The sequence below is a fragment of the Arvicola amphibius genome, chromosome 2, assembly GCF_903992535.2.
Source record: "Arvicola amphibius chromosome 2, mArvAmp1.2, whole genome shotgun sequence".
Taxonomy (NCBI): domain Eukaryota; kingdom Metazoa; phylum Chordata; class Mammalia; order Rodentia; family Cricetidae; genus Arvicola; species Arvicola amphibius.
The window spans coordinates 32,314,007-32,336,035 of record NC_052048.2 but is presented as its reverse complement, the minus strand read 5'-3'; the positions used below and the strand labels follow the sequence as shown (position 1 = coordinate 32,336,035).

General features: G+C 49.5%; 1 protein-coding gene across 1 annotated transcript; it reads right to left on the bottom strand.

Annotated features, from left to right (window-relative positions):
* Window positions 1–1,092: 1,092 nt before the first annotated feature.
* On the bottom strand, window positions 1,093–20,972 carry Efcab12 (EF-hand calcium binding domain 12). Its single transcript, XM_038320858.1, has 9 exons — window positions 20,443–20,972; window positions 15,936–16,416; window positions 14,667–14,852; window positions 9,701–9,857; window positions 6,761–6,957; window positions 5,643–5,856; window positions 4,063–4,219; window positions 2,210–2,266; window positions 1,093–1,351 (listed from the first exon to the last, which is right to left on the bottom strand). The coding sequence occupies exons 1-9, from the start codon at window positions 20,748–20,750 to the stop codon at window positions 1,093–1,095; spliced, it is 2,016 nt and encodes a 671-aa protein (XP_038176786.1). The 5' UTR covers window positions 20,751–20,972.
* Between the last annotated feature and the right edge of the window lie 1,057 nt (window positions 20,973–22,029).

Below are 22,029 nucleotides of genomic sequence, written 5' to 3'. Positions count from 1 at the left end.
AAAGGCCTGCATCACCACTGCCTGGAAGAATAAATCTTTTGTTTTGTTTTGTTTCAGTTTGGTTTTTCAAGACAGGGTTTCTCTAGTTTTGGAGCCTGTCCTGGAACTAGTTCTTGTAGATCAGGCTGGCCTCAAACTCACAGAGATCCGCCTGCCTCTGCCTCCCGAGTGCTGGGATTAAAGGCATGCACCATCACCACCCGTCAAGAATAAATCTTTTTTTAAAAAAAGTTAAAACAACCTTCATTGTACAACAGAACAGATGTCACTGGCGATCTTGACAGGAGATGGGGACAGATGCTAGATTGGATGCTTGGCCCCGACAGAAAGTGAGACGGGATGAGAGTGGGAATGTTGACCACTCACTCCGAGGTGCTGCCTGGAAAGGGGAGCAGAGACCCAGAGAAGTAAAGTGTCTTGTCTGAGACGGCCAGCTGGTAAGAAGCGGGGTGGGATTGGAGCTCTCCTGTGCCGGTGGCTCGCCTGCCCTTTCCAAGGGCTGCTTATCCTACAGGCTGCTGAAGTCAGTGGCCCTTGGAACATGGAAGTGCATAGCTGGTGGCAGCTTACAGAGTACATTTCACAAAGTAGAGAGTCTAGTGAGTGAATCGTAGGGAAGGTCCATGAGCCAGAGTATGGCTCTGATTTCTGAAGACCCACAGGGTTGGGGAGCCTCAATCTCATGGGGAGGTGAGAAGAGCTGCTGCTACCTCATTTTACATAGGACACTCCATCTGTTGCATCCTTGTGGGCACTAATGTCCCAGAATGAGAGGTGGGAGGTGTCCTGGGGAGTCTGTGTCTCACGTACACTTTCGAGTTTCCCAGCCCTTTAGTTGGGAATCATTTCAGCTAGGCTACAGGTCAGCTCTAACCCGCTTTATTTCAGAAGGGCACAGGTCATGACAGGGTAGCAAACAGCATGTGTATGCCTGGACACATCCACATTCCCAGACACTGGACATTGGCATCAGGGGACACAGCTCCAGACCGTCCCTGGGAATGTTTCTTTTGTCTGGCTCTTTGATCTCTCATGTCTGCAGCTGTGGGCCCCTGGCTGCACATCTTCTGGCCCAGCAGCCCCCAGGCCACTCTAGTTGATGGAGTACACCTTGTTTGCATCGTAATAAGCATGGGTCATATAAGCCCAGTCCTTCAAGGGCCACCAGTCTCTTGAGTGGTAGGTGGCCGGGTAAGCATGGCGCGTACGTTCCACACAGCTGAAGATTGCCTGGCTCTGGTCCCTGGCCACAGTGGGCAGGTAGAGCCGCAGCTTGTCCACAAGGTGACCAGGCCAGAAGTAATTGGGGTGGGTGTATGAGGGACCACTGATCCTCTTGGCCTTCAGCTTCCTGGAAGAGGAAAAGACACAGGGAAGGTTGCTGTGACAGGGAGACCAGGCAGGGCTCCTTCTCAGCAAATCACATGGGCTGTGGGCATCCTCTGCAGTGTGGGAAGCACTGCATATGTCAGGTCTCCTCACAGTGAGGACCCAGAGGTCTGGAGGTTAAGGTCACACATCCAGTGAGTGGCTAAGTTCAGGCCCCAGTCATTGCTTCTTAAACCCAAACTTAATGTGAGCAATTCTTGTGCTAGATCAGTGGTTCTCAACCTTCCTAAGGCTGTGACCCTTTAATACAGTTCCTTATGAATCATAATGTAAGTATCTGTGTTTTCCAATGTTTCCCTTGGAAAGAGTCGTTCAATCCTCTAAGGGGTCACAGCCCACAAGTTGAGAACCACTGTTCTAGAGGATTTGCCCCTCCCCCATCCCTCTACCTCTCCTGTCCTGTGCAGTGCTGGGCATAAAACCCAGGGCCTCACATGCTCTAGGCAAGTGCCCAGCTGCTAAGCTACACCCAGCCCCAGCCAGAAGCATTTGGATATCATGTCTGGAATCTCGCTGGGTTCAGTTTCACATATGGGACTGTGTGTCGCTATCTTCTTCTATAACTGGGATGTCCAGAGCAACTCAGGCTTGTTGGTGACAACGTAGATGAGTTTGCTCATAGCAGGCCCCAGCGCAGCCCTGCCTGACACTCTCTGAGTGCTCTTCTGCTGCCCTGTAGGCCCTGGGCATGGAGCCCCGCAACAGCCCTAGGATCTTGTCCCATGTGCTCAGGTCTCATAGCTGCCTCTGGTGGGAGGGGAGGCCAGCCCTCTCCTCTTCACCCCTGCCCTCCTAGCAGACACACAGGACCACTACAAACCCCGTAAATTCCTCGAACTCCTGGAAGTGCATTTTCTTGAATTTCTTTGATGTTCTCCTAGCGGGGAATAGAGAGAGGCATTATTAGGAGCTGGGCAGTGGTGGCACACACACCTTTAATCCCAGCACTTGGGAGGAAGAGGCAGACGGATCTCTGAGTTCGAGGCCATCCTGGTCTACAGAGTGAGTTCCAGGACAGTCAGAGTGACACAGAGAAACCCTGTCTTGAAACAAAAAACAAAAAAAGAAACTCAAGGAAAAGTCGGCTTTGGGGAGCAGACAGGGCCAATAAGGGGTGCGTTTCCAAGTCTCAGACCAGGGCACTGAACATCTTTGTTTTCTGGTGAGGCCCTAGCCATGTCTCCATACACCAAGGCACTGGGCTTAGCCAGGTTGTTGGAGGGTGGAAAACCTTGAATTCATCTGTGGGAGGGAGGCCTCCAAAATAGCTGTTCAGCAACTGTTCAGCTGTTCAGCAACTGGTAGATGCTAAAGCCCAACTCCCGCTCCCAATCCCAGAGGCCAAGCTTATAGTGAGACATGAATGGCAAAGACTCACTCTCCAGCCGGGCGGTGGTGGCGCACGCCTTTAATCCCAGCACTCGGGAGGCAGAGGCAGGCGGATCTCTGTGAGTTTGAGACCAGCCTGGTCTACAAGAGCTAGCTCCAGGACAGGCTCTAAAGCTGCAGAGAAACCCTGTCTCGAAAAAAAAAAAAAAAAAAAGACTCACCCTCCATACCTTCGCCCAGCGTGCATTACTAACTGATCACCGATTCCTTCCCAAGCCACATCCGGCTCAGAATCTCTGGGGTCTTTTTCTTCTGATGCAAAGGATTGAACTCTGTGCCTTGTATACTCTTTCCCCCTAGTGCCTGGCCTCGGGATCTTTTACAGTCTGCTCCCTAGTGGTGAGAGCGAGCCAATGTCTCTCCTTTAGTGAGGGACCACTCTTTCTCTTTATACCTGTGGCACAACCAAAAATCTTCCCTGGGTAGCCAACCACTTCCTGGATTCATGGCTTAGGAATTGGTGACAGTCAGCCACAGGCTAGAAGGGACATCTCAGAGGCTCTCTAAGCTACTGCCAGCCTGGGTCACGCTCAGCACTTTGCAGGTCACAACTGTCGTGGGCAGACTGCCCCAGTACCCAAAAAAAACACTAGAAGTGCAGCGTGAGAAGTGCAGCGTGACTCATCAGCCACCCTGTGGCCTTTGTCTGACCCTCGTGGTGTGAGATAGTCTGCATCCACTTTGTACACGAAGACACTGCAGCCTGCCCCAGGCATTCTGCCACACCACCCCAGCCCTCTGCAGGGTGCCATCTCATTCTCCCCTCTGCAGGCAAGACTGATGTCAGCCACAGTAGTTGCCCCCTGCTTAGTCCACATCTGATGGGAGCGGAGGGGGACCTGACTTGGGCTCACTTCAAAGGAAGTTAATTTCAGAGAACTCAGGCTAGTCTAAGGGTCAGGGCAGCCTTTCTGTTCCCCCCAGGGCTACCAGCCTATCTCTTGTTGGAGTGTGCCTGCCACAGGGTGGCAGCGCAGGGAAGGAATTAGTTTCAACTTCTGCCACCGGGTAGGCTGAACACCCCCTTTTGGTCTTTTCCACTGACCTTATGAGTGTATAAGCCTGTGGTCAGGAGGATAGCCCGTGGTCCTTTCCACTGACCTTATGAGTGTATAAGCCTGTGGTCAGGAGGGTAGCCTGTGGTCCTAAGACATGCACTAAGGGTGACATTTGGGACTGGCAAGTCAGAAGAGACTAGAGGGGGCACAGACACTGGCACAACATGACACCACATGCATGCAGTGTCCTAGTCCCTGCAGCTGAAGGGACAGCCTGAGACTCAGCTTGTCTGTCTTTTTCGCCCCGAGCTTGTGGAGGCCCCGGGTCCCAAATCCAGCCAGGCTGTGGACAATCCTCTCGTCTATATAATAGCCTCCAGGCTGCCGGATCGGGCGGACTTCTTCTTTCAGAGTAATTATCTTGTCTCCTGGATACAGTAGCGCTGTGGGCAGCAAGGAAGACAGCAGGCCCATTAGCCAAAGTTGCCTACTTTAGGGTCACATGGGAATGACTAAAAAAAAAAAAATCACACTTCTATTTAAAGATTATTTTTTTCCTGAGCCATCAAGATGGCTTGGCGAGTAGAGAGGCAAAGTGCATATGTGGGAGTCCGTTCTCTCCATTTCTGTGGAGTCTGGGTACTGAACTTGGTCATGAGGCTTGGCCACAAGTGTCTTTACCCACTGAGTCATCTCACTGGCTCTCAGCTTTGTAACGTTACATACATTTGTTTATTTATTCTCTCTGTGTGTATGTATCTATGAGAGAGAGGAGGGAGAAAGGGAAAGAGAGGGAGAGAGAGAGAGGAAGAGGGAGAACCACTATACACATATGGAGGTCAGAGGACAACTTGTGGGGTTGGAGGAACTGGCTTTCTCTTCCCACTAAATTGAGTCCCAAGAACTGGACCTGGGTCATGAGGCTTCCCATCAGAGGAGGCCTTTGCCTGCTAGGCTGTCTTGCCAGCCCAACTTTTTATTTTTGGATGTTTGTAGGCTCATTGGAAATTGCAAAACACAATAGGGTATAGAGTTCCCCTGAGCTCTCCCTCCCACAGCCCCCTGTAATGATACAGTTCAGTATCAGAAGGGGCCTTAGACAGCCCTGCTCACCAGGGGACAGAGTGAAACCAGTCTGTAACAGCAAATTAGGGTGGTATTACTTAGCAAGCCTAGGTTGGAGGCAGGAAGATTCAACCAGACTTCACTAGGTTAATTAGACCTACTTACATGTATGTGTACTCATATGAATGTGTGTGTTCCAGTATATGTGTATGCGGGGGGGAGGGGAGGTAAGCAAGCAATCTACCACTCATTTACCACTAAGCTCCATTCCCAGCCCTTAGAACTACTTTGTTAACTTTTTCTCCCTTGGTTTTTCAAGACAGGGTTTCTCTGTGTAGGTTTGGCCATCCTGGAACTTGCTCTGTAAACCAGGCTGGCCTCGAACTCTCAGATCCATCCACCTGCTTCTGCCTCCTGAGTACTGGGATTAAAGGTGTGCACCACCACCGCCTGCCTAGCCTTTGTTAACTATTTTGATGGTGGTTTTCTCATGGTTTTGAATTTGCCGCCCGCGTGCGTGTGCGTGTGTGTGTCCACATGTTCATATGGGTGCATGTACAAGCGTGTGGAGGCAGAGCTCCAGAACCCAAACCCTCCCCAACCGCATCTCACCTAAGGAGCCCATGCGTTTCAGTGCCTGCGTCTCAGACCTAGCAGTCAGGCCATCTGCCTTCCCTCCTCCTCCCCAGTGTTCCCACCAAAGGCCACAGTGGCTTGGCATGTATGGGGAAGCCAGTGTCAGGCCAACGCTACATTAGCCATGGCTCAGGCCTCGGGCTCTCCCTCGAAGGAAGCCCCTACCTCTCATGAGGATGTCCTCAGTCAGCGAGAGACCGTAGGACTGACAGAGTTCCCAGCACTGCAGGTAGACCAGGAAGTTATCCCTGCGGGTCATATCAATCAGCTCCTCCATCTCCCCAAAAATGGTGGACGGTAGGCAGTGATCATCAAAGGACTTCGTCCCAGATCGAACCAGGCGGCATCTCTCCACGTATTGGATAGGGGGAAGACAAAGCTGCAGGGGAGCAGAGGATGTTCCGTCTTGTGTCTCTGTGACCTTCATCCTGGCTGCATGGCAGCAGCACCTCCTCTAACTCTGTCTGAGAGCCCCTCACCCCCGCGCCCCCGTGAAGAACAATTGAGTGTAGCAGCAAGGCTGCAGTTCAGGTTCAAAGGCAGCAGCTTAAAGGTCAAGGTTCAAAGGCAGCAGTTTAAAGGTCAAGGTTAGCCCTCTGAAGTAACCCCTGAGGGGCTCTGAGCACTTGGCACCAGAGTCCTGGGAATACTGCCTCATACCGGATGTGCCCACATGGCTGTAATAGCTGTAAAAAGGCACGGTAGCAGAAGTGTCCCGTTGAAAAATATCATGAGTCTCTAAATCAGGTCTAGCCGTGTGTGTGTGTGTGTGTGTGTGTGTGTGTGTGTGTGTGTAATCCTGAGGTAGAAGCCACTTCGCAGTGCAGAGGGGCTGAGAAGTGTTGCCCACTGGCTGCCTTTTCCTTCTCTTTTGCTTGTTTTTTTTGTTTGTTTGTTTGTTTGTTTTTTTTTTTTTTGACAGATTCTCAATATGTGGCTCTAGCTGGCCTGGAACTCACTGTGTAGACCAGGCTGGCCTCAAACTCACAAATATCTGCCTGCCTCTGCCTCCCAAGTACTGGGATTAAAGGCATGTATCTCATTTGGATTTTTTTTTTTTTTTTGAGACAGGGTCCTTCTATGTAGTCCAGGCTGGTCTCAAATTCATAATCCTTTGACTGGACCTCCTGGGTGCTGGGATTATAGGGGTGTTTCACTATACCCAGCTGTATACTGCACAGATGACAGACAAGGGCTGAGGGGAGGTGAGACCCTCACCTCAGTCAGTGCCAAGTCTTGAACCCTGGCCTGCCCAGCCCCCCAAACTTGTGCTAAAAAGGTACCTTGTTTTGCCTCCGCCTCTCTCGGTACCGCTTGCCCACATCCTCCATGTCCTCGTCTGTCATGGGCCGCCCCTCCATCTTTGTATCAATCTCAGGCACCTTTAGCAGGTCCATCTTGGGGGGCTGTGGGGCTGTGACAGCCTGCTGCTTTGGGGGGTAACGCTTCAGGGATGCTCTCTTCCTAGTCAAACTGAAATCTAGAATTGGAAGGAAAGATGGAAGGACTAAGAGGGTGCCCATCTGTGGAACTCAACCTAATGCCATTGCGCAGATGCCAGCAAGCTCTTCTTCCCCCTTCCCATATGTCCAGCCAGTGCCCACCTCAAGGACACTGTGAATTTGTCCCCTCCATTGCTATGAAGTCCCCCATCTGCCTACCCCACACCCCTTCCTGCTCCTTTCTCACTTATTCTCTGCCACCTTGTTCCTACCAAGTGGCAAACCCTTATATCATGTAGCCAGGCACGGTGGTGCACGCCTTTAATCCCAGTACTGGGGAGGCAGAGGCAGGCAGATCTCTGTGAGTTTAATGCCAGCCTGGTCTACAAAGTGAGTTCCAGGAGCTAAGACTGTGACACCGGGAAAAACAACAACAAAACTGTAAACAAGATCAACTCATGATCCTGTCTCCCCAGGGAACACACTCTGAAGACAGACTTACTTCCCTGGACCACAAAGACCTGCTGGAATCTGTTTCATCCCTCATCCTGTAGGTATCCCTCACCCATGCCACACTCACCTCCTGTACCCCCGTCTCAGGCCCTTGACCTGGGCAGTTCTGCCAGCCTCGGGTCCCTTTGCAGGCACTGACGGTGCAGACTGACACCTACCACTCAGGGGCTTTGTCTGACTACCATCCTGACCCTCCCTCCAGTTGTCTCCCAGGCATGCATCCCTGTGGACATCACCTTGTCACGTGCCCGCAGATGGCAGCAGGGTTTGGGCTAGTCCACTGCAGTCTCCCAGTTCCCACAAGTGGGCCTAGCATTTGGAAGATACTTCCAAAATGGGGACCAATGAAAGGATTCGGACACCATGCCATCATCCTGGTGGCAGCCTCATGCTGAGGTGAAATCTTGGCCTCACCTCCTCCTGAGACTCCAGACAAGAAGTTCAGTCTCTCTGGACATTTGTTTATGCCATGGAAACCAAGCATATCAACCTTAACCTTCAGACAAGCAGAATACTGTATTGTGCAAATGTGACCAGCCCATAAGGTGCCCGGGAAATGCAGGTTCCTCCTCTTCTTTGAGTCTAGGTGCCCAGAGGCTTGTTCTTTTAGATAAACCAAGAGACCCTCCACCAAGTCCACTTGTCTTGCCCACTGCCAGGAGCAAGGGGTTCTGGCTAGGCTGAAGTAGCACCAGTCAACAGATAAATGCTGCCTGCCTTCAAGTCAAGTTAAGAGGGATTTTTTTTATAAGCATGGTGGGAGGGCCATCTGTGTGTTGACATCCTTTGACTGTAGACAGCTATGATTGCTGAGCGCTGTGCTCCAGCGACTCCGGCTAGCTGTGAGATCATAGCAGCTCTGGGCATTCATAAGACTGGGAGGTGCGGGGGAGGGGGAGTGCAACCCAGAGGAGGTGCTGACCCTGGGCCATCAGAGCTGTGGGGGTGCCAGGGACCCTCCTGGGAGTGGGGGTGGGGTTGGGTGCCAGTGTGTCCACAGGACAGCCTTAGAAGGAAGTCTGGGATCAGAACTGGGGCATTCTCACTATGCAGGAGCCACCCAAGGGCACCACACCAGGGAGGGCACTGCTTATCCTTCGTGTGGCCATTCACCCCAGCTCTAGAAATCTCGCTTCAACTTGACACCCCTGCAAGGAAGACCCTCCAACTGCTTCCTCATGGCTTTAGTCCATCTCAAAGGGAACAGAAAAAACCCACCCCTCCCTAAATTATGTCTGATGTTAATTTCCTGCCAGCCTGGTGGAGAGGGGCAGAGCGAGACCCATTCCGCTTAAAGAAATGATGATGTTGCTGTATCTGAAAGGAGCTGGAAGCTGGGATAAGGAGTGTTGCAGTTGCCAGTGGTTCCCCTGCCTCTGTCCAATAATAATAAACTAAAAAAGAAGAGGACCTGAGGGGTATCAATTAGTTGGTAAAGTGCTTGCCTAATGCACCAGTCTCTGAGTTCAGCACCAGCACTACATAAAAACCAGGCATGGTGGTATATACCTGTATCCCGGCACTTGGGAGGCAGAGGCAGGCAGATCTCTGTGAGTTCAAGGCCAGCCTGATCTACAGAGTGAGTTCCAGGCCAGTCAGAGCTGTGTAGAGAGACTGTGTCACAAAACGAGCAAAAAGATACAGGCATGTGTTGTAAATTCATGACCCACATATTAGAGAGTCCTTTCTCGTTTGCCTCTTGCTGCTTTTGGACAGATGTAGCCCACAAGCACGTGAGGGTGAACGGAACGAGCACAGCATCCCTGCTTACCACATCCGTGATGACAGAAAGCCCAAACCAGCTCACTCCAAATGTCTTTGTTCAGTTTCCAAGCAAGACATTTTAGTTAACCATTCCTTTTTTGTTCCTTTTCTTTCTCAGATAAGGTCTCCTGCATCACACGCTAACCTCAAACGCTCTACATAGCCAAGGGTGACCTTAAACTTCAGATTCTCCCACTCTACCAGACTGCTAGATTGTGGCTGTGTGCCACCGTGCTTGGTGTATGCAGTGCCGGGGATGGAATCCAGGGCTTTGAACATGCTAGACAAGCACTCTGCCAACTGCTCTGCATTCCCAATCCTGTTTTGTTTTAAATCAATCATTCCTGTCCCTCTAAGGACAGAGGCTGGGCCCTTGAGAAAATATCTGCTTCCTTGTTGACAAAGCTTGGCAAACCTATGGCAAACCAGAGGTGGAGGTGCCCGCTTGAGGATGTAAATGCTGGGGAGAGCCAGCCTGACTCTGAGGGCAGAGAGGACACGCACATTCCCTGGCAGAGGGCATGGTACTTTTCTGCTGGGACAGTGACCACTGCTTGTAGGTGCTGGCCAGGGCATCGGTGGTGATGGCGTTCTGCTTCCCGAGAGAGCCGAGGTAGATGACGATGTCCTCCAGCTCCTGGTTCTTCAGAGGAACTCTGATCTGAGGAGGCACAAGAGCGTACTGAGGCCCACCCCACCCTTACCGACAGGCTTGGCCAACCGGTTCAGCCTCCAACTCCTTGCTGCCACAGGAGTGCAGAGCCCTTGCCAGGTCCCCAAGTGTACTCTGCCCTGTTTTTACCCAGGCAGTTCCCTCCTTTAACACCCAGGCCAGATAGGCCTCCGTTTTTACAAAGTCTTTTTCAGTTGATTAACATACTAGATAGGATAAAAGTCATACATCCGTCTTTCTCCATGGGGAACAAGTATGCCCACCCCGACCGAAGTATCAGAAACCTATACATCTTTTTCTTTTGAGGATGTGATGGCTAGTCTTGGTTGTCAACTTGACTACATCTGGAATTAACTTTGGTTTACCCCAAGTGGCTGGGTACATCTGTGAGGGATTTTTATTAATTAAATAATTAGACGTGGGAAGATACACAACTAATCCAGACCTTTTGAGGTAGGAAGATCCACCTTTAATCTGGGCCATACCTTCGCTGACAGCCTATATAAAGGATATGGAAGAAGGAAGCTTGCTTTCTGCCTGCTTTCCCTTGCTCTCACTGGCAAGTTCATTCCTTCACTGACATTAGAGCCTACTTCTTTCTTTGGAATTCTGACATATCCTGAAGACCAGCTGAGACGCCCAGCCTTGTGGACTGAACAACCACTGGATTCTTGGACCTTCCATTGGGAGACTGTTGGAATAGTCGGACCATAACCTGTAAGTTGTTCTAACAGATACCATACATACGTATATATTGCTCAGTTCTGTTTCTCTAGAAACCCTAACTAATACAAAGGACAATAGACAACTCTGGAGGTATGCAGTGCTTACCAGAAACTCCAACTGTTCAGAAAGAAAAGTTTGAAAGGAAACATAATTGTGGGTATAATTTTGTCTCTTTATTTTCTTTAGACAATAGTTAGTCATTGTTGAACTATCCTTGGTCCAGCTCAGAACTGTCCTAGGGCTACACAGAGAAACCCTGTCTTGAAAAAAAATTATGTATAGCGTGTTTTGCCTGTATGTATGTAAGTGCACCATATGCATGCCCGGTGTCCAAAGACGTTTAATAAGGGCATCAGATACCTGGAACTGGAGTTACAGGGGATTGTGAGCTGATTCCTTTGAAAGAGCAGTAAATGGTCTTAACTGCCAAGCCATCTCTCCCAGCCCAGGATTTAATATTGAAACTAAATTTTTGGTTTTGGTAGTTGAAGACATTTACTTTAAAAAATGTTTTGGATGTTCATATAATTATATTTCATAAAAATGTTTGAACATTGGCTAATTGAAATTGTAAGTCAGGATATATTGTTCAATAGTAGCAAGCTTGCTAGGATATGCAAGGGGCTGAGTTCACGCCCTGGCTGGAGAGACCAAAGAAGGCCTAGAGAAATAGCTCAGCAGTTAAGAATGTGTGCTGCTCTTGCAGAGGACTTGGGTTTGGCTCCTAATACCCACATCTGAATGTTCATACACATCTGTAACTTCAGCTCCAAGGACCTGATGCCCTCTTTTGGCTTCTGCAGGCACCAGCACACATGTGCACATGTTCTCACACAGACGCACACGTACACATAATCAAAAATTAAAAAAAAAAGGGACCTGGCAAGTGGTAGCACACACCTTTAATACCGGTACTTGGGAGGCAGAGGCAGACGAATCGCTGTGAATGAAGAGGCCAGCCTGGTCTACACAGTGAATTCCAGGACAGCCAGGGCTGTTACACAGAGAAACCCAAAACAAGCAAACAAATAAATAAATGAATAAAATTTAAAAGAGGGCAGGAGAGATGGCAGCAGTTCAGAGGACTCACTGCTCTTGCAGAGGACTTCAGTTCAGTTCCTAGCTCCTAGGTGGTGGCTCACAACCATCTGTAACTCCAGTTCTAGGGGATCTGATGCCCTCTTCTGGCCTCTGAGGTCACCGCATCCTTATGGTGCAAATGCACAGGCAGAAATTCATAGGCAGGAAACACATGGGAATAAATCAATTTAAAAAGATATAGGTTCTGGGTTGTGGTGGCGCACGCCTTTAATCCCAGCACTCGGGAGGCAGAGGCAGGTGGATCTCTGAGTTTGAGGTCAGCCTGGTCTACAGAGTGAGTTCTGGGATAGTCTCCAAAGCTACAGAGAAACCCTGTCTCAAAAACAAACAAACAAACAAACAAAAAATAATAAAAAAATAAAATGTAACAATGTCTGCTTTTTAAGGGCATTGATGTGAGCCACAAGTATTATACAGTAAATGAACAGCTGACAGATTCACAGACAAACCCGCAAGTGTACCACTTTTGGGGAACCCGATTTGCAAAGCTTCGGGAACACCTATCTTTTGGATAGTCTCTGTCAGTTCTGTAAAAATCTCGTGAAAGCATGACATTTCTCCCTTCCATAATGGGATTTATCCCAAAATATCCCAGCAGTATTTAAATCATTCTTTAAACTGGACTTTTCCTGTATTGGCAACTGTTTACCTTACCCCACACTGTGGGGCCCTGGTGTGAAAGCATTCACTCAGCCAAACCTTTATTTGTAGCCAAATCTACATAAAGCTGGTCCCCCACAATTATCCTTATTGACAGGACTCACTGACAAGAAAGGAGCCCTGAGCAGAGAGATGTCTGCTCTTATTGATAAACAGGTCTGAGTGGCCCTAAATTCTCTGGCAGCCAACTCAGGAGAGTATCGCCTACTGGTCTCTGCTCCCCCTTAACATGCTATTAATATTCTGTACTTACCTTCACCTTTCATTTGACATAAAGTCTTTTTTTTTTTAAAAAGATTTATTTATTTATTTATTTATTTATTTATTTATTTATTTATTTATTTATTTATTATATATACAGTGTTCTGCCTGCATGTGTACCTGCACTCCAGAAGAGGGCACCAGATCTCATTATAGATGGCTGTGAGTCTCCATGTGGTTGCTGGGAAATGAACTCTGGACCTCTGGAAGAGCAGTCAGTGAGGGCTCTTAACCTCTGAGCCATTGCTCCAGCCCCCATGACATAAGGTTTTAGTCTAGGAAATTAACTATTCCTTTACCCCTAAAATATACAGGAAAAAAGTTTGGGTCACTATACTAGCCCCAGAGGAACAATTCCTTCTCACCTGGGTGCCAGTGGATCCAGCACCCCAGGGCTAAACACCATCCTTATCCTCCTGGTATCTGCCGGGGAGCTTCACAGCCACGCCCCTTCTGAGACACTAGGTGCCCACCTTGTCCGTCTTTTATCCACCCTGTTAGCTCTAACAGGATGTGTGCTTGGTATCATTGTTATTTACCAGAAAATGGTTAACTGTCTATGTGGGTATAAAACTGGAAACCCTGTGGAATGGGAAGAACATCAAGGAGGAACATCAAAAGGAAAACATCAAGAGAGCATCGGAGAGAGCATAACAAGAATAAATGGGACATGATAAAAAGACCTACGTGGGCTAGTTTATTTCACTTATACTCAGATCCCATTAGTCAGCCTTCACCTGCTACGGTGATCCTTCTGAATCCTGAGAGGCTTAAGGGTGTTAACTTCCCAGCATAAACGTCAACAGGGCATCTTGATTTGAAGATACACATTTAATTCATCTAAGCCAGCAAACTTTTTCTAGAAGAATCTAGACACATTTTAGGCTTTGCGAGTCACAGGGCCTCTGCCATTGTATCATGAAAGTACCCATAGCCGTGCATAGAGGAATGAAGGTGACTGTGTTCAATAAAAGTGTATTTTGTTTTTCCAAAGAGGCAGGCTGGAGTTAACGCATGGGCCCAGATCCTGCATTACACTAACAGAACTTTCAAAGATGACAGAAATTTCTACCCTAACTGGTCCACTTGAGGAGCCACTTACCACATATGGCTTTTAAGAACATGGTATGGGGCTAGAGAGATGGCTCAGAGGTTAAGAGCACTGACTGCTCTTCCAGAGGTCCTGAGTTCAAGTCCCAGCAACCACATGATAGCTCACAACCATCTATGAGATCTGGTGTCCTCTTCTGGCCTGCAGGTGTACATGCAGGCAGAACACTGTATACTTAATAAATAAAATCTTTTTTAAAAAAAAGAACATGGTATGATGGTTAATATTGAATGTCAATGTGACAGGATGTGGGATTGTCTAGGAGACAAACCTTCAGGCACACTTGTGAGGGGTTATTTAGATTAAGGTAGCCTTGGGGCATACCTGTGGGGTATTGTCTTGATTAGCTTAATTAAAGTGGAAACACGCACCCTGGAGAGGGAAGCATCAGAAGAGGGTCCTAGAGTTACAAGTGGTTGTGGGCCCCCTGATGTGGGTGTTGGGAATTGAACTTCACTGAGCCACTCTCTATCACCAGGGACGGTATTGGCTTTTGCTTGGCACTAGTGGTGCCACGATAGAGTTGTGTACATGCTGAACATAGGCTCTACCACTGACCTGCACCCCGGAGCATCACAGAGGGTTTTGTTGTTTGTCTTCTGTGTGCTTGTGTGTATATTTGTGCGCCATGTGCATGCAGTTCACTCAGAAGTCAGAAGAGGGCATCAGATCCTCAGGAAGTAGGGTTACAAGTGATTGTGAGCTGCTATGTGGGTGCTAGAAATGGAACCCTGGTCCTCCACAAGAGCCATCTCTCCCCTTAGCCTGGTGCAGAGGTGGTTTTAAGGCTGTAATGTGACTGTGGTTGTGCCATGTTTCCCAGTGTGGCTCTGCAAGTATAAGGCGGGTCGTGTGGAGCCCTGTGTTCGCCCCTCAGGACCCTAGAGCCTCACGGAGGGAGGACACACCCCAGGCCCGGCTGAGAATTTCATACTTACTGCCTTTAGAGCCATGATAAATTCCTCCCTGGAGATGCGCTGGTTCTCACCCCGCTCCACCTTGCTAAATACCTCCAGGATCTTGATCTTTCTGGTCCTCAGGTAGGCGTACAGGTCTGCCAGGACAGGGGGCTTGGGCAGTCGCAGCTGGGGTAAAGGCTGATGAACAGGTTTGGGAGCTTTGCCCTGAAAGAGGGAAGAGAGAGGCAGATAACTGGACTGCTTAGATGTACACATTCCTAGCCCTCTAGTGAAACTTTAATCTCACTTCACAGCCCAAAGAGGGACTGAAGGGGAGGGTGTGTTATGTCTTTGTCCTTGTTTTCAGTGTGGCTACATTGAATAAATCTCCTTTATCATGTTCTTTATCAGTATGATGTTCCTTATCATTAATCAGGCTGCTTTAATTGACCTATTGAGGATGGGTGACTGAACCTCGCTTCTCAGGGTACAAGCTGTGACTTCGAGTGGTTTAATAAATACAGTTTCTGTGTGGTTATTTCAGGCCTAAGCTAGCCGGGCAGCTAGGAAGGACAAGCGACCCTTCCTCCTACAGGTAATGACATCAACAAGGTGGCCCTCTTTACCCTAATCTCAGTTGTGTCCTCAACCTAGCCCACAAGGACTGGTTAGTACGGCCTCTCCAGCAGACAGGTCAAGACCGACTGTGAGTGTGCCCTAGCTGGGGTGCTTATAAAACCCTTCATGTGTTCTCAGACTGTCCCCTTGCCAGACAGAATCCCTTTCTCATCCCATGGCGCAGGCAGTCCTCAGCAGCTCATTCTGACACAGTGCAATGCTAAGACCAGGGCCTAAGGCATAACAGCACTACGCCTCCCTCGCTCTCTGTTCCAGAAGGCTCACTCTGGGGGCAGCCAGCCTTCTTATTGGGAGGGCTTGACTGCAGCCTCTGGGAGGTCCCTGAGGGAGGCAGTGAAGCCTCTGAGCAATAGCCCTTTGAACAAGCTTAGAAGGCAGTCCGTCTTCCTGAACTGGTCAAGTCAGAAGTCTCATGATATAGAGACAACTCCTCCCAGCTAGATTGCACTGAGATTCCAGAGTCACAGACATAGCTGTCTGCAATAATAGTATTTCTTTAAGTCCCACTGGGATATTTGCTGTGCAGCAATAGCTAACTCATATACCTTCTTTTTGGGGCTTGCTTTTGCTCCTTTGAAGAAAGGGGGCAAACCACCTTATACTGTCTAATAAAAAGAAGCAAAATGACAACAAACTCCTTAGCATCTTCTGGCTATCAGGGCTTCTCACCTTGGGTCTCCTGACTGTAATGATGGTATCTTTGGAGGCTTTTTGCTCACGGCGAATCATGAACAGAACCTTGGCCTCTGATGGTGTGATGCTGGGCTTATTCTCCAGCCATGTCTTGACATCACCAAATGACTCCAGCTGCCTCCGGAGCTTTGCCCTCTGGCTCAACCAGACCTTTCTGTCCACTGGTGGCTCTTGGATGTCTTCAATATCCAGAGCTTTGAAGCTAAGTATAGGCAGAGGGGGAGCTTGAGGAGGTATTGTGGCATGGGCTGGCACCTGGTCCTTTGTCCCAGGCACAATGATGATCCGCCTGCGGCTCTGTGGCAGGTGGAAGTCTTTCTCTTTCAACTGCCTGAAGCAGTGGGCAATGACCCGCTCAGGATTGAAGACAGGATCGCGGCTAGTTTCAAAGATGTCCTCATCTATGGAGGTGTAAGACGGGAAGGCCCCTTGGGAGAAGAGGGTTGCAAGTGAGTTCCTTTTAGGAAGAGGACTAACAGGAGCCAGGGAAAGGGAAACTGTGGTAGGTGCTGGCTGTGTATCAGGGTGTCTGGTCCCTGCCTGGCTCTATCACTGCAGTTAGCTAATGTGACCTGCACGCCAACAGAAGGAACAAAGACTTCTCAGTGTCTCCGACTCCTACTACACTCTGCTTGAGCTCAGAAGACTCGGACCTGGTCTGACCAGCCTAGGCACCACAGCGCCCTCTGGTGGGAGCAAAAGATCTGATTCAGAATGCAGCTGGCCTGCTTTCTGCACAATCTGCGGCTCACTTTCTTCTGTAAGATGGGGATGATGGATACCTAACTTATTAGGCGACGGAGGTGTTTATCAGAGTTGATTTGTACATAAGTGTGCTGCTATCTATTTATCTATTATGCACACATACATACACACATCTATGTTCACTACATACAAGTTCTTGTCTTCGTGGTGCTAAGACTTGAACCCAGGGCCTAATGCTTGCTGAAGAAGTACTGTGCCACTGCTCCACGTCCCTAAACCCCTAACTTGTAATGTCATGGCAGGTGGGGAGGTGAGATTGCTCAGTGGATAAAGGCGCTGGCTGCCAAGTTGGACAGCCTGTGTTCAATCCCTGGAACCCACATGGTAGAAGGAGAACACAGACTCCCACAATTGTCCTTGGACCACACCTGCACCATGCACAAGCCATCCTATGCTTGTTGAAATAAATAAGTGTGAAAAAAAAGTAGGGAGTTGGAGAGATGGCTCAGTGGTTAAAAGCACTGGCCACTCTTCCAGAGGATCAGGTTCAGTTCCCAGCACCTACAAGGTAGCACACAACCATATGTAACTCAGTTCCAGAGGGTCTGCTGCCCTTTTTTGGCCCCTAAGAGCACTGCACACACATTGTTCTCTAACACACATGCAGGCAAAACACCCATCTGCATAAAAGCTATAGCAGCCTCTCTGCTGTGGTTAATGGAGACGGTTACATCCTGGGGCCGAGTCATCTTCTTTCCAAGAACGGACTGTCAGAACTGTCTCACAGAACCTGCCTTCTGCCGTATGCCTTTCTAGAACCTGGCCTGTGGGGGAAGTCTGTGGTGTGTTTTCTTGGTTGATGATTGTCATGGGAGGGCCCCAGTTGGGTGGTGCCATCTCTGGGCTGGTGGTCCTTGGGTTCTATAAGAGAGCAGGCTGAGCAAGCTGTAAGGAGCAAGACAGAAAGCAGCACTCCTCCTTGGCCTCTGCATCAGCTCCTGCCCTGACTTCCCGGAGTGATGATCTATAAGCTATAAGATGAAATAAACCTTGTCCTTCTTAAGTTGCTCTTGGTCATGATGTTTAACCATGGCCATAGAAAAGTAATTAAGACAACATTGCATGCACTCAGAGCTGCACACTGGTGGCCCTCACACTGTTGGACACTACTTAAAAAGTCTCCAGCTGAGCCTGGAGCCTGGCCTCCCCAGCTTGCAGTGCCTCCCCACATTTCCTCTCAGCTCAGTTCATTTAATAACTGCTTGAGGGGGGACCTTCCTGTTTGAGAACCCTGGTGCAAATGCCTTGTTTTTCTAGCAAACAGCTCCACAAAGACCATGACCTTGTCCGTGTCTGCACTATTCTCTGCTGGAGTCTTGGCCCCGCCCTATGCTTACCTGTAATGGGAACTTGGTAAACAGTTCCTGAATGGCAGATGTAGACATGGGGCTGGTGCTATGACTGGCCACATTTTTCAGGTAGAGACATTAAAGCCCAAAGAGACCCAAAGTCCCTGGGTTGATTACTAAGAGCTTAATTAGCCCTGCAGACAAGTTCTTCTGTTTTAGGATTTCTTTTCAATTTATGGGTAGGAATGGTTTGTGTGAACATATATATGTGTACCGCAGGTGTGCAGGGCCAACAGAGGCCAGAAGAAGGTGTTGAAATCCCTGGAACTGGAGTTATAACTGGTTGTGAACCTCCATGTGGGTGTTGGGAACTGAACTCGGGTCCTCTGTAAGAGCAAGTGCTCTTAACCACTGCACCATCTCTCAGGCCCCAGAATCAAGCTCTTAGTTAGTTCCTGTTACCCAGCTGTCACCGATCCTCCTATCTCAAGACTTTCATTTCTGAATGGCTTATGCCACCCCCAACCCCCCAACCCAGTGCTAGGGATTGGGTACAGCGCAATTTCACCCCTCGCCTGTATTTGTATCAACAGATCTGACTGGCTCACGGCACAGGCAGCCCAGCTCACACACATGTGCCCCCCCCCCCGCCCCGACTCCTTCACCTCATTATCTCTAACTTATTTTCAATCTCCCCAGCTCTTCTTTCCCGCTCCCTTGGGTTCCTTCCAGCCCCCGCATTTAGTCTCACCACAGCATGGTTTGGGCCATAGTTTGGGTCTCATCAGGTAGGCCAGGATGCCTGGCTTTCCTCACCAAGGTGGGCCCTACAGTGCTCTTGGAGTTAACACCCCTCCTGCCATGGCCTAAAGCTTTTGGCCCTCTTCCCCCTTGTGATTTCCCACCCACATTATCCTCTTGTCTACATTGCTAAGCCATGTCTCCTTGCTCCTTGCCTGGCCCTTGGGTTCCATTTATCAAGTTGCTGTGTTCCCCCAAAGGGCATAGTGTTCCTTGAGGCTTCCCGCCCTGTGGTTCACAGTATGGGTGTGGTGGTTTAATTAAGGATGGCCCCCATAGGCTCGTATATTTGAATACTCAGTCACCAGGGAATGGAACTGTTTGAAAGGACTGGGAGGTGTGGTCTTGTTGGAGGAAGCGTGTCACTGGAGGCAGGTTTTGAGGTTTTTGTTTTGTTTTGAGAAAGGGTTTCTTTGTGTGGCCCTGGCTGTCCTGGAGCTCTGTAGACCAGGCTGGCCTCAGACTCACAGAGATCCGCCTGCCTCTGCTTCCTGAATGCTGGGATTAAAGGCTTGTGCCACCACTGCTGGTTGGCATTGAGGTTTTAAAAGTCCACACTAGCCGGGCGGTGGTGGCGCACGCCTTTAATCCCAGCACTCGGGAGACAGAGGCAGGCGGATCTCTGAGTTCAAGGCCAGCCTGGTCTACAAGAGCTAGTTCCAGGACAGGCTCCAAAGCCATAGAGAAACCCTGTCTCGAAAAAAATAAATAAATAAATTAATTAATTAAAAAAAGTCCACACTAGGTCCAGTCTCTCTGCTCGTCCTTCAGGGTGTGGCTCTTAGCTACTTTCCCAGCATCTTGGCTGCTGGCCACCATGCACCCCTACCATCCTGATAACAGACTAAGCCTCTGAAACTGTCAGCCAGCCCCCATTAAATGCCTTCTTTTCTAAGAGCGGCCTTACGAGCTGTCTCTCTCCAGCACTAGAACAGCGACTAAGATGACAGGTACCAACCCAGATGCTCACTGCCCATTCTTCATGGCACTTCTTCCTAGTGCTCTTCAGGGCGGTGACCACGCACAGGAGGTGGTCCCTGCAGTGATAGGTTGAGGCTGCCATCTTACCATTAGAAGAGATGGCGGATCGGGAAGGGAAAGTATTGAGTTCCAGCTCCTGCCTGGGTCAAGTGTGCTCTCTGACGTCAATGGCTGTCACTGACTGACTTTGCTTCTGTTTGTACATTCCCAGGGACACAAAAAACTTCACCGTGGACCCTGAATGCTGGAAAAGACTCCGTTCACTGACCCAAATGTGTTTCCCAGGAGTACCTGACTGAGGGTCCTAACTGGTCTCAGAAAACACACTCCTCCTTTAATGGCTCACATCTCAGCTGCTGCCCTCCCTTTCTGGCCACCATCCTGGGCTCCTGTTGTCCTGCTCATTCCTAAGCATCAACACATTACACTGGACAGCCACTTTCTCCCACTCAGTTCTGCGCTGAGGACCCCCATTCCAGCACAGCCATGCATCTAGCTGCTCCGGAAACATCCCACGCCAATAGTTTACAGGGTCGTAGGTGTCCCCTGGTTCCAGCGCTATCTAATCAGCTCTCCCAGACACTCTGTAGCTCTATGAAAAGTACCCTCACTTACCAAAGTCTGTGGGTTGTCAAGCTGAATGTCACCCGACTGCACCTTTTCTCCTCGGCTTTCTGGGGCTTCCCCTAGCCCTGGCTCCTCTCTTTTGCTTTCCAGTGTATTTGACCAGGGTTTCTGCCAGATCCTGACTATGTGCCGGGGAAAGATAGCCAGGAGAGTCAGCATTACTCTCGGGAGGAGGCTTGCTGAGGACTTGGGTCTTCAGGCCCACCTGCCTCACAGCTCTTCTCGTCTGTCTGTGTCCTCCTCTTTTCAAATTGCAGCTCTTTGCCAAGAACTTTCCTGGGGACTGACAGCCAACTTCTCCAGGTCTCTTTTTAAATATAGGACGCATTGCTGCTCAACCCAGAAATATGCAGGGTCCCAGGCACAAAAGCCCTGGCTCTGATTCCAAGCCAGGGGACTCGGCTGCTCCTCGAGCTAAGTCCGGGCATGGGAATCCTGGAAGAGTTAGTGACCTTCTCCAGAACTCCTGGCAACCCTTCTTGCAGGCTTCCGGCCTTTCCTGATGGCTCTGCTGCGGGGAGTCAGAGGGTTCCTGCAGATGGCGCCTGTGGAGCAGGCTACAGGTTTAGCATTTGGTGCATATCAGTTTTCAAGTTTTGCAAAAGGTAATTCAAGTTGCGGAGTAAGCCCGTTGTCATAACTACAGATGCTGGAGCCGATTGGCTGAGCGCTTCCACGTGCTGGAAGCAGGCGGGAGAAAACCCGGAAGCTGGGAAGGTTAAAGACGACTTAACCCCAGGTTGTCGTCTTGTGTGAGGAATCACACCTATACCCCATTCTTCCTGAGGCTCCTGAATCTGAAGTGAAAATTCCCCTATTTTCCCGTTTTCTGACAGATCTCCCCTTCTTTAGGCTTCATTTTTCACATTTAAAAAGAGCACTACACTCCCACACTCCCGGAGGGCTGAGAACTCTCAGCCAGTCGAGGTCTAATGAAGACACATTGGTAACTACAACTGGGTGCTATGGTCCGGAACCACAGTTATGGCGGCACACGCCTGTATCCCAATGCTCAGAAGCAGGCAGGAGGGTAGACAAAAGTTTGAGGCCAGTTTGTGTTACATGACGAGTTCCAAGGCCAGCCAAGAGATACACAGTGAGAGCCCTATCTTTAAAAGCAAAGCTGGGCAGTGGTTGGCACACGCCTTTAATTCCAGCAGAATTAATTTCAGGAGGGGCTGGTGGATCTCTGTGGGTTCGAGGCCAGCCCTGGGCTTACAAGAGCTAGTTCCCAGGATAGGCTCCAAAGCTATAGAGAAACCCTGTCGCGCCACCACCGCCTGGCCTCGAAAAAAATCAAATAAATAAATAATAATAATAAAAAAATCCAAAACCGGAAACGAGACTGGGGAAACCAGTCCTAATAATAAATCTTTGAAAATGTCCACCCACGGTGAAATATGGGGTGTGCATTTTAAAGACACAGGAAGTACTGACACGTGCTGCCTGGAGGGCTCCTGCTAATGAAGAAGCCAGGCTTCAGAGGCCTCATCCTGCAGGCTTTCTATTTATATGGAATGGCCAGAATAGGCAAGTCTCAGACAGTCAGCTCCTGGTGACCAGGGATGAGTGGGGAGAGAAAGGATTAGCTGTTAACTAGAATGGGG

Coding starts and splice junctions, on each gene's coding strand:
- Efcab12 (XM_038320858.1), bottom strand. CDS start 20,750: ATGCGTCCTATATTTAAAAAGAGACCTGGAGAAGTTGGCTGTCAGTCC. Junction 14,853..15,935: donor TTACAGTCAGGAGACCCAAG/GTGAGAAGCCCT, acceptor TCCCTCTTTCAG/GGCAAAGCTCCCAAACCTGT. Junction 2,267..4,062: donor GGGGCGAAAAAGACAGACAA/GCTGAGTCTCAG, acceptor ATTCCCCGCTAG/GAGAACATCAAAGAAATTCA.